The sequence below is a fragment of the Marmota flaviventris genome, chromosome 9 (genome assembly GCF_047511675.1).
Source record: "Marmota flaviventris isolate mMarFla1 chromosome 9, mMarFla1.hap1, whole genome shotgun sequence".
In the NCBI taxonomy this organism is placed as follows: Eukaryota; Metazoa; Chordata; class Mammalia; order Rodentia; family Sciuridae; genus Marmota; species Marmota flaviventris.
Window position 1 is genome coordinate 128,131,652 of NC_092506.1, and position 13,163 is coordinate 128,144,814.

General features: G+C 31.2%; 1 protein-coding gene across 1 annotated transcript in view; it reads left to right on the top strand.

Moving 5' to 3' along the window:
• The first annotated feature begins 2,029 nt into the window (after positions 1-2,029).
• The window catches only part of LOC139707026 (kanadaptin-like), a 32,954-nt gene continuing 21,820 nt past the window's right edge, over positions 2,030-13,163 (top strand). The window contains 1 exon segment of the mRNA XM_071617009.1: positions 2,030-2,085. Within this exon segment, the coding sequence (XP_071473110.1) occupies positions 2,030-2,085 (56 nt within the window).

Sequence of the window (13,163 nt, forward strand, 5' to 3'; positions counted from 1 at the left end):
TGTCTTTAGCATGAACAAATAAGTGTAAACATATCTCTTTCTCTGGTCACTGAAACACAAAGAACAAAATGACAAAGGAAAGCCAAAGTTTTGGGGAAGTAAAGCAGGACTTGAATTTTACATAACTACATCAATCAGAGAGACAGACTGCACTTTAGGACTCCTTGGGTTTCCCAGTAATGACAGCTTGACATCTGTGAATAAGCACCTGTCTGGCTTCCTATTTCTTTACTTTAAGTTTAAACAGATCTTAACTTTATGATCCATATAAATTTATTGATCTTCGACTATGAGAAAACTCTAAGGCTAGACTCTGGAATGAGGAGTTCTTTAAGCCACTGTGCATTTTCTAGCTTGCATGGTAATTGCTCTCTAATTTAGAAACTGTATGATTACCAAGAGTTTTTTTTTTAATTCTATAAATAGAAAGAGGCATATAACTCATATAAGCATATATTACATTAATACATCTAAATACATGAAGCACGTGAGATCACAAAACAAAAATTTAGAACTAAAACTCCTCACAAAGCTATAAAATGTGCTGCAATTACAAAGCAAAATAACTGTCTTTTAGGTCCAAAGCATGTGTTTTCAAAGTCCTGTAGCGAATAAATGTCTATACCTTCTTTATTCCAAATTTATTGCTGTGCATGCATTATCGTAATTTGTTTGAAGGATCATGTGTTGATATAGTGTTTCATTTCAAAAAACTCTCTTAAAAGAACTAAGAATTTTTCTTGTAACATCATCCATAACTAATTGTATTAGTACCATAGTTATATGGTGAATTTTGAGCCTATTGGAGAAGTTTGCTTAAAATTTAAAAATTCTGTGTCACTGAAAAGGTAGGAGATATATTATATTAAAGCTGACCTTATTGTTTAGGAAAGAGAAATCTGTCAAAGGAAATATATCCAGGTATTTGGTCATTTTTGCGGTACTGATCTGTGTATAATAAGTAAAATTTAATTTTATTTGCAGATTTATGGAACTGTGCTTCAAAATAAATGTGCCTTGAGAAATAATATTAGTGTATTTAACCTCTACATCTATGTCTAGAAAATTTACATAATATCATAAAAATATATGTTTTGTGTAGAAATGCTATTCACTGTATAGTGTTTTGAGGAGATTCATGGATTTGGTATTTTTGCTTCAAATATGTTTTGTCAAAAATAAACAGAACTTGGTTATAAAGCTTTTTGTTTTATATTATATCATCAATTTATGGTGAAATTTTTATTCTCTTTCAAGCACATCTATATATAAAAAATAGTGATTCTTTTTTTTTTTAGTGTTATGTTATCTTCCAAAATTCTTATCCTTTGTGAAAAAAAGATAATTTTGTAGTGCAGAATTACATCCTAATAAAGCCTATTTTATTTCCTCCAATTTTAATCATGGATCTAAATTTATATTTAAATGTATTGAAAATTTTTGATTGTGTATTATAAGCCCATAAACTAACTATTTTACTTAGAGATCTGGATCTTCAAATATACAAGTCTATTTTACTGACAATGAATTAAAGTAACAGTAAAAGAGAAGCATAAAATGAGACAAACCTCCACAATGAAAAGAGGAGGTAATCTTCAGTGACAAAAAGACTTTAAAGAACTTCTGGAAATGTTGTGCATCAAGTCCACAGGAAAACCAGGGTGTGTGTTTTTTATCCAGCCTCTGATGCTGCACAAGATGAATGAGGACTGGGTAAAATAGTGGTTTCCAGTCACCATATTTTATCTATCAATTAAACACCTTCTGGAAAACAGAAAGTCTGGAAGTAGATGAAGGATGCATTTGAGTTCTAATTAGGGCTTTCCAGGAGGTGGATTAAGACCATGACTAGGCACCTTGGAAGTCCATAAGTTAGTGTGCTTCAGATCAGCACAATGGAAATAAAGGGAAGGAAGCACATTTGCGTACACAGACTCTGGGGTTGCAGTCTAATCTCAAAGGAGGCTTCTGCTTACTCAAAGTGAAATTATGGATCTGTCTTGCACTCTTGTATTTTCATACTTGAGACATGGAGTGTGATTTACATGAGTCTCAAACGGTCTTGAGTTTAGGAAACCTTAAATGGTAACAGCCAGAAAAACTATCTTCTACTAATGAAAATATTTTGAAAAGACCACTTTCAGCAATTGTCTGGGAAATGAATCCTTCAGTCCTAATGGTGCCATAAAGCATAGTTCCCTGTAGTAACACCACAAAAACTCACTTTTCAGTCCAAGTTCTGTACTTAGTTTATGGTACTGGTGAGACTCTATTCCTGAAGAAAACTTATAAGAATGGAAAACAGTGCAATTAATTACAGTTTTGACAGCTGTGTAGACTGAATGTCAAATTAATAGTCATCTTATGTCTCTTCCTCTGTTCAGTTTAGACCCACTAAACATACTTCTTTTGGTCTCTATACTCATCCCCAAATCATTTGAGGCTCCTCACTATAATTTTCTCAAGACACAACTACTGCACTGATCCTTTTACAATTCATGTATGGAAAGTGAATACTAAAAAATAGAGAATTGGATCATCTGTTTTCAAATTGAATCATCTGATTTTTATCTTCAAATATACAATAGATTTTTATATTTGGATACAGTGGATACCATGGTCACAGACCAATAGTAATATTTTTATTTTTGTTAAGTGTGGTCTGATTCAATTTTAGGCATGATGTATTGGCACTTTATTAGTGGTACTTGCTTAGCATTGCAACATGGAATCAATGTCCTTCTGGTGAGGAGAGTGAATTGACCTACCTAGGATTGTAATTTCTCCTCTTGCTTTCTGTTTTCTTAGTACATAGAATTTAGAGTCCTCAGGTGCAGTTTAAATTTTAGTTGGAATTTTGTTAAACATCCTGTTGGTAAAGGGTCCTCTTAAATAATTAGGATTTCTAAAAGTGGAGGATGCAGACGCATGATGTAAGAAAATATGATTGCCAAGTGCATTAATAGGAGTGATGGTGAGTTAAGACTCTTAAACTTTGACACTCTGGTTCCTGGATCTATATATTGTGTCTCTTGGTAGCACAACCTGATATAATGATGTGAAATTTAAGAAGTGTTAGCAACACCATCACCTGTTCCAGAATTCTACCAGGCCAGCAGCTTTTTGTTTCTATTTTTTAGATGATAATACAGTGGATACCATGGTCATAGACCAATAGTAATATCTTTATTTTTGTTAAGTGTGACCTGATTCGATTTTAGGCATGATGTATTGACACTTTATTAGTGGTACTTGCTTAGCATTTATTGTCTGTAAAAACAAAATTAAAAAAAAAAAAAATGTTTGGGTTTTTCTGGTTAAAATTATTTCTGGGTTAAAAGACATCCACTTGTTAATTTATTATGAGAAAATGAAGAAAAGAATGATGCTTTAACAGGAACCTAGAGATAGATCTCTCCTCCTAGCTGGCTAGATATTTGGAAGAAGCATTTGATAGATAAAATATGGTGACTGGAAACCACTATTTTACTCAGTCCTCATTCATCCTGTGCGGCATCAGAGGCTGGATAAAAACAACTAGCCAAGTCCAGTTGTCGACTAGGTTGTCTTGTACAATATCCATGATGTATGTGCTTTGGTATGTGATAGCATGAAATCCCATTATATTTACACTTCATTGTCTCTCTCAGAGATCCGTCCTTATTACTGTACCCCCCAAATTTTATAGTCTTCAAAGTTCCTTCTAAATCCTTGACCAAGTCTTGATTTCTTCTTATTATTTTATGTACCTTCTTATGTACCTTCTTACCTGAGGTAACTTATTTTTCCACATGAAATTAAGGATGAAGTGTGCTGCCAAGTATTATGCTCTTTAGAAAGAGTTTTTTTTTTTTTTTTTCATTTTTTATTTTTCAAGGGTAATCCTGAAAGATACTGTACAATGGTGTTATTTTATTTCACTTCACTTCTAAATGAAGATAACTCATATTTATTTCTAGTAATATTTTGATAGAGGTTGGCCAATTTCCTCTTCTATCTGATTCACAAAAGGGACCTTTTCCCAAAGAAAGAAATGAATAGGTGTTGTATCACACCTTTGCTCTGAAATTGATTGGGGTTTTCTCAGAAAGAGTGTAACTTCAGTGACTATCTTCTTGGTTAGTTATTTGCTTAGTTATTGGTCACTATCTACAAATGTGACCTCAGGTGAAATGCCAAGGAAGATAGAGAGTAAAATAAGTAGAAGTTATCAATTGATTATACTTTTGTAACTGAAGTAAGGTTTGTGAAGTACTATATGACTTGCATATTTCTCTGCCTTCCATTTAAAATCTTTATTTTTATGTATCACAAATAAACTTCTAAAAATATAATTTACATCTATTATTTTTCTAATCCTGTTCATGGTTTCTCTAATTTCATGATTATATAAATTTTTATAACTGACACTAACTTGATAATCTGTGTCATTTCCTGGTTTACAAACACTTATTGATTTTTGTCTCTTTTTAGTTATAATTGGCCTCCAGTGACTAAGGGAAGCCTGCTCCTTAGTCAGACTTCCAGTCTGCTCCCCCCCAGCCCTGCTTCAGCCTCTCAGCTTCCCAGACCCTCATGCAGTTGGTTGTAAATTTTTCCAGAAGCTGTTTTACTGTCTACTTTTCAGGACAAAAAATAAAAATCATAACTTAAAAAAAGATACTTTAGGGCTGGGGATATGGCTCAAGTAGTAGCGTGCTTGCCTAGTATGCATGACACACAGGGTTTGATTCTCAGCACCATGTGAAAAAAATAAAGATATTGTGTCCACCTAAAACTAAAATGAATATTTTTTTTAAAAAAAAGATACTTTAAAAAGTAAAATGTAGAGGGAGAAAGTAGCAACATTTTTTTTTTGTAATTAGGCTTTTTATTTATTTATTTATTTTTATTTTTTTTATTATTAGTTGTTCAAAACATTACAAAGCTCTTTACATGTCATATTTCATACATTTGATTCAAGCAGATTAATAGGCTTTTAAAAAAATTTTTAATATTTGTCTGATTTCAATGTGGGTCACCCACTAACACTTCATCAAAATAACAGTTTCTTTTCTGAGTTCAGGTGACCAAGGAATAGCCACACCCTTGGAACAAAACAAAACACACACACACACACCAAAAAAGAGAAAAAAAAACAAACAGAATTATCCTTAACCTAACTTTTTATATGATGTCTCAGATCCCCTTAACTTTGCACATTAGCTTCTTTGTTCAGTTGAATTGTAACTGCTTTTTGTATTTGGAACGATTGTGACTATTGAACTTGAAACATTTTATTCTGGGCATCTTGGTGGTTTCTGGTGAGGTTACGTGGGTGAGAGGGTGAAGGGAAAGTGAGGAATTCTTTCCTATTATAACATGAAGTTCCCCCCACAGTCTGTTCTCAGGTGCCAGACCTCAATTATTTCTTACAGTGGTATACTTTGATTATTTTTACTTCCCTTTACCCATAAGTTTTAACAGCATTTTATCAAACTGTGCTTATTAAGATTCATTTTTTAAAATAAAGTTATAGTTTGCCTAACCAGTCTGCACTTATTGCTTATGGTTTCACTCACCTGCTATGCCTGTTTTTGGTCTGAAAAACAGATATATTATTTTCCATATTTTATCCATTTTCCTACATGTATATACTGAAAAGAAAATTAGGTCTGGAAATATTCCATTTTGATTGAATACAATAATCAAGAAAATAAATTTTAAATATGCTAAATATATCTCCAGATTTTCTCAAGTAGCTATGCTTAAAACAAAGAAAATATCCTGAAATGAAAAACCATGGTCAGCTTCAAGAAAGCAAGAATAAAACCCAAGAATTTATCCTTAATGATGGATTATATATGATAAATACAGAATAAGCACAAGAGTTAAAGGAAAAATAGTATTCAATCTGGTATTCTAAAATGAAGCAGATCGTCCATCAATGATAAATAAAAATAGATTTTCATAAATAATAAAAATCTAAAAAGCTATTTCCCATGCCTCATTTCAAAGAGAGTTACTCAATATAGAAGAAAAAAAATTAAAAAGAGAGCAGAGTTGGTGGACAGAAACAGTGGCTCTAACTGCAGAGCTCAAGAAAGTTATGCTTATTCTGCAGTAGACCTTGAAAATAGTTTTTTAGCATACCTCAGTCCTACCTTTAAAATGATGGTTTAATAGAAATATTAGCTAGTGAGTAGTCAAGTGATTGAATGTAGCAAATGTTAGAAGATTCTAGTGGTCTATTTTTTCTCACCATAAAAAATGAATATTAGAAAATACAGGAAAAACAAATGATGAAAAAAAGAAAGTAAAAACATACTAAACACAAATAATGGAAAGCCAAGTTCTGTATATGAAACACAGTAAAATGTGCACTTTTTGTAAAATTTAATGGGAAAGAAGAAAGTAGTACTGATTGTTCTTGATGGTAAGAACATCCCTCCATGAGCAGCATTCATGTCCTGATATTGGATGTCAGAAAGGCTAATAAATTCGATAAAGAAATCATTCTTAATTTTGGTGTGTGTTTTGTGATGAAAAGTATCTTAAAGTCAAATTTGTGAAAATGCTTATGGGTTTTTAACCTTCATAAATTTTCTGTAGACAAAGAATGCAACACATAATTATTTTTTAAAGAGAATAACTGAGGAAGCATGAACACAGGGACTTGTAACTATTAAAAAATAGAGTGGGTGTGGTGGCCTGTACAGATGCTGATACTCAGAAATAATAAAGTGTCCAATGTAAATTAAGCAAGAAATCCCAGAACACATACCGTAAATGATAATCAGTTAAATGCTAAATCCTTTTAATATTTGATTAATTAGGCCTGAAGAAAAAGAAGTGGCCCCATAAGTTAAATTGGTTTTCCTCCCTCTCTCATTGCAATTATAAAAAAATAATGGGAACACCTAAAACATTGTGTAGGGTCTTCTATTTATATTTCAATATTATGATCAATATAATCAAACAACTCATAGTAGATATGGCTAAATTTAGTTTCCTTTTAAAACTTTACATAGTTGCAGATAGAGTGTAGGCTGCTGATCTGGGTGTAAATTTTGGAAACTACTGTTTTATATGGCACTGGGGATTGAACTCGGGGTGCTTTATCACTCATATATATATATATACAAAATTATTTGATATTTTATTTTGAGACCTGGTCTCACTTAGTTACCAAGGCTGGTCTTGAAGTTGTGATCCTTCTGCCTCAGCCCCTATGATATTTAGGATTACAGGTATGTACCACCACATCAGGCCTGGACACTACTTTTTTTTACATGCATCTAATAATCAAAATTATTTTAAATATTTTTGCATTTTCTTTGATATAAAATACTCAATACTATCTTACTAAATTGGTTTTGACCCTAATATTTTTTTGAAAAGGCAAATATTCATGTTGAGTAGTTATACTTTTTTTTTCTTACCATAACAAGATTTACGCATTAGATTCTATCCTGAGTTAGCAAGTCAATTTCATCCGTGTTTTAGAAAAAACAAATTGCTATAAATTTTTTCCGGTAAGTGTTTTAATCGAAATACCTTCCTCTTAGTCATAATCAAACAACAAAAAAAAAGATAGGAGAAAATTTAGTAAAGTCAAAAGCTAAGATCCAACATTTGGCCAGTTCTTGTTTCAACCAGATGTTTATGATTTGATTGTTTCTCTTTTAAATTTCTTCTTCTGATTTCTCTGATGGCCTTTTCTATGATATTTAATAGTCAGCTTCATTTAAAAGCACTTGCTTATGTGAAAAGTGGAAACTAAGGGAAATAAATATCTGAAACAAATTCATAGTACTCAATATGTTTCTCATGATTATATACAGTTTCCTCCCACCATTCTGTGATTTCAATTTATAGAGCTTTAAATGACTTCCATTCCTCACTATATTTCACTATCAGCACATTCAGAAAGAATTTCTCAACAAATTTATATTAAATAAGTAGCAATTTCTAGAAAACCAGATATAATTTACACCTGTGAAATTAAACAATATATGTGGAAGTTTGCTAAAGAATACTTGGCATATTCAAAGAATAAAATGAAGAAATTTATCAGAATTATTGCTTTCCTTTAAGTGATAGGGCACAGTTTATTGACATGTTGTTTCAAAAAGACATTAACATTTTCCTCAAGAAAAAATAGTTGTGATTCTTTAACATAAATTTTACTTGATTTTTTTTAACTTTTACCCATTTATCTTGCACACTGAGAAGGTTTCTTCTGGGGTAAAACACAGTGAGATACTGATCAATCAATTGTATTTTCAACTAATGTTGTAAAATGCATCTCTGACACATTTGCTTGTTTTCATTTTATATAATAGCATCATGCACAATCAGCATGAGAAGAGTTTGCTCATTAATTTTGGTATCAATAGTGGGTTAGGTACATTGAAAAGATGTTGAGAAAATTACATCTACAATGGTGGAATCTCCCAATTCTTTGTTTTCATCTTTCCTGTGGTGCTTCTGCTCTTGATATTAGTATGTTAACTTTAATTTGCATTGTCCATACAGTTTCTTAAAACATAAGACACTTAGAATTGAGGAAATCACACATAGTAAGTTTATTTCATAAACTGATATAAGACTCAATGAAAGACTTCAGCATTATTAATGTACATTTTATTAAAATTCCATTATATTACAATGGTATATACAATATTAAAATTTTATATAGCTAAAGGTTTTTTTTTTTTTTTTTTTTTTTTTTTTTACAATGAATGACAGGCACGCTAAGCAAGTACATAGTTCAAATTATTCATTTACTGAGCTTCATTCATTCATAATATAATAGTTGACAAAAAACACATCAGAGTGTCTGTTTTTGAAAAAAATTGTTTGGTGAATTACTAACAATGCAGCACGATTTTTAAATTTATTATTGGTTCATTATACCCGCATCTTACTTACATAGTAAGATTGTTATAATATTCAATAAGTTGTAGCGAAAATCATGAAATACCACATACCATATTGTACAGATTATATAAATGCTCTTATTATTTCTTCATTCTTTTTCACAAATATTTGTCAGGCACTTACTATATGCTAATTTGAAATAAGTTCATGATAATTATTTCAGATATTTTTTTTTAAAAAAACTGCAAGACCTCATTTGAAAAGAGCAATATAGATTTCAGAAGTAACTACTGCTTCTCTAGTGAATAATGTGTATAGAAATCTGCTAAGGTCTCGGGGTATGCAAATATATTTGAGATGCATCAGAGAGTACATATGAAAAAACAGTACTATTTATTATGTTATTTAAATAAAGTGAAATATCATACCAAAGGTTAAAAAAAATGAACTTTTGGGAAAACAAAAGCAAAAGGGTGCACTAGTATTTGAAATAAGGTAATAATAATTTTTACTATAATTAGTTGTTTCTGAGTCTCATTTCACTCTTTAATTATCTATCCATTGTGTTAAGAACCCCTAGAGGTGTTAATCTATATAAGGTACATAAATTGTGGTGTGAGGTGTTATTGGAAAATATTAGCATTCAGTGAATAATGCTATCAATTTTCTGTTTTGCAATATTAAAGAACTATTTCAGATTTATTGCAATGGATAGTTTTGTTTAAAGGGAACAGTCATTTTTCAATGTAGAAATTACTAAGAAAAATTTAGGTGTTCTCTAAAAGTCTGTAACAACCATATTTGATGAACTTTGTGTCATAATGTATAAGAAAAGTTGCTTCCCTACCTCAAACCAGACATCATTGGAATAACCTTGTGTAGTATCAGCACATTCAAGTTTAGATGAGGACTTTTGCTTCTTTTCTCCTTTTACTTCCCACCTACAACATGGCTTATATTTCATAAGCATATTTCTATGCTTGTTCAACCTCTCACACATCTCAGAATTCACTAGAAGGGATCGCTGACAATCTAGAAACAAACATATCTGAGATAGTGTATAGATTAATATATGAAGAAGTTCAAGAAAATATTGATGTGGCCATGAGATGGTGTGGTAACTATATAGAAAGCTAAAAATTGAAATTGAAAGAAATATATTACTCCTGAGAATTACTATGAATCATGTAGTATTTGGAAGCAGATATTTTAAGTAGGAAACTCTTGAGACTGATGTCCACTGCATCTTTTATATGAATATTTGCTCTGCTTTTGAGGGCCACCAGATTTTAGCCAGTAAACTTTTGGCTTGATATAGCATAATCAGAAAGCCCAGCATTCTGTTTTTATACTTAGGCATGGTTTACTAAATATTCATTGAGTTTTTGCACAGACTTTTCCCTTATTTTAATATAACTAGCCTATTAGTCTTGTCACATTCAAATTCATTCATTCTTCAAAAAGTAATTTAATTAAATTCCCTATTCTCTTTAAAATAAAAAAAATCAACCTAAAATAATTTCTATACTGTAAAGCATTTTATTGTAGTATCTATAATCTTTATAACTACTAAGAAATGGCATTCTATGTCTCATTTTTACCATTGTCTCTCTAATATTACTTTCATTATAATTTGAGTATGTCCCCCAAAAGCTCATGTGTTTGGAACTTAGTTTCAAGGGGAGAGAGTTGGAAAATAGTGGAATGTTTAAGAAGTGAGATCTAGTAAATTGTGGTTAGATCATTGGGGGAGATGTTCTTGGAGAGGGTTAATGTAACTTTCATGGGGCACAACATAGTTCTTATTAAAGCCGGTTGTTATAAAAGAGCAAGTCTTTTTTCTGAATTTCTCTGACTTCCTGTCTCATTATGTTCTCTCTACCTCTCAGATGAGCCCTCACCATAATGCCACCTCATGTGTAATGCAGGTGAAGGAGCTGTCACAGGAGCTGAGAAGTTTCTAATACAGTGCACTTAAATCTTCAGAACTATGTACTCAAAACTATATTTTTATTTATTTATAAGTTGTAGTTGGACAAAATACCTTTATTTTATTTATTTATTCATTTTTATGTGGTGCAGAGAATTGAACCCAGCTTCTTTCATGTGACAGGTGAGCACTCTACCACTGAGCCACAACCCCAGCCTCTCAGAAAATATTTTTATGCATTTATATCTCTTTTTATACATTGACCTGCTTCTGGTATTTTTCTATAACATTATAAAACAGACTAAAAGAACCTCTGTGTCTTATTTCTAAAGAAGACAGTTGAGACTTTGCAATGTATTATCAAAAAATTTGGTAAAAGCTTTAGAATAAAAACTGTTATACATTCACTAAGTGACTTTAGTGAGTGATTAAATATCTTTGTGTCTAAGGCATCTTACTATGAGAGTGAGTAGAACATCTAAGATTACATTTTAAAAGCTCTGGTGTAGTTTAGATGGTAATGGCTTAGCATTTCTGATTCTTATTTGTTTTTATATTTCAAAGGTGATATCTTGTATTTCTTATATTCCTCATGGTGCTTAGGTTAATGTATTGCCATTTACTTTGTGACTCAAATATGTGGAATTTGTTTTGTTTAGTAAAGCAAAAGCAAGAGTGGTACTTCAGAATATAGCAAAGACTATTTGAGAATGTTTTTATTTTTAATGGGAAGAATTGTCTCATTGCTAATGATTATAGAGGGAATTTACATCTTGATGACACCCATTAATCAGAAATAGTCTGAATTGACTAGATCAAAACCATTAGAAAACCATGAATAAAGAGGCAGATTAAAAAAATAGGTTTGTCCAGCACCATTTTGAGTCTCCTATTAGAGTACAAATTATAGTATTTTTTTTTCTTACCAGTGAAAGGACTTAAACACATGTAGCTGCATTTTACGCCTCCTGTAATCATACAAGTCACCATCAATCATAATACCATTGTAGGAAGAGAAATGTAGATCTTCACAGGCAGAACAATCAAATACAAAAAAGCGAAATTTGCCTTATGCAAAAAAAGACCTCATTATTTATGCCATACTTCTTTTAGCTCCCAGGTTCCATATCTTTGAGCTCAAGATATTCAACCAGAAGAAAGTGGATTTGTTTTTTGCTAGATGAGTTAAGAACTGATATAATTAGATTGTAGAGTAAACATATTTTGATTTGGGATTCAGTTGTTTCAAGTATGATGGCTTGCCCAGGAAAGCAATGCAGGAAATTTTGTCCTCCACTTCACCCAAATTGTATGGAAAAATTACTATTTGTTTAAATTAAAAGTGGAAGCCACAGGCAATCTACAGCAGGTATTGAAATTTCATGATGAGACATCAAACTGTAGTTGTTTTTCTCATGTTTTTGTATCATTGATTGCTGTGGATTTTGAATATTTTAAATATAAAAACTATATTTAAAAATAAACATTAATATTCTTTTGTATTTTAAGGCTCATAGCCTAAGGTCATAATACCCAGTATAATTACCTCATATTTTTCCAATGTAATCCCAAGACAAAGGAGTTGGGATATATTTTTCATGAAGAAAAATTATTTTTACTAACTAAAATTATGTTGTTCCATGTATCATACTTTTCTATGAAGTATATGTTTGGCCTTAAAATTAATAGAAGTAAATGCCTTGATCTGACTACCAAAAGGTTTATATTATCTTGTCCTGGTGAATATTGTGGCAGAATATATAGAGGATGAAACAGAAAATATCTGAAATTGTGTATTTTTGTGGCTGGAAACTGTTGAAAGGTACATCATTGTTATTAATGAAAAAGACTGACTGAAAACAGCAATGTTCTTTAAGCGTACATACGTGAACAAAGTCTTTGTTAAGCAAAAATGCCCTGTGCAGCCAGGGATAGCTGAAATACATTATACTTAGACTCTGGTAATCTCAGTTCTTTTTTTTTTTTAAACTCTAACTAGTAAATTTTTCTAGCTCAATAAATTTCTCTCTATTCCTTTTCTTGCTTTTTAAAACCAGAGGAGGAATACTTGTCTTTTTTAACTTTCTGGATTGTTTCCCCAATTTTACTGCAATAAAATATGCAGAAAACTTTTAGAAAATATTACAAAGCATACAAATGGAAGTGAATTATCTTTGCTTACTTTGTGACTCTTTTTCATTCAAATGCTGTTGTAGCTCAAAGTGGGTAACTTATCATTCTTCAATTACCTTTAACTGATTATATGTCCATTATTGCCCTAGCATTTGGAAACCACACTTCATCCACTATTGGTCTCTTGCTTAAGTCTTTACAAGTTTTTATTTATATATTGTTGTGTGTTGACCCAATT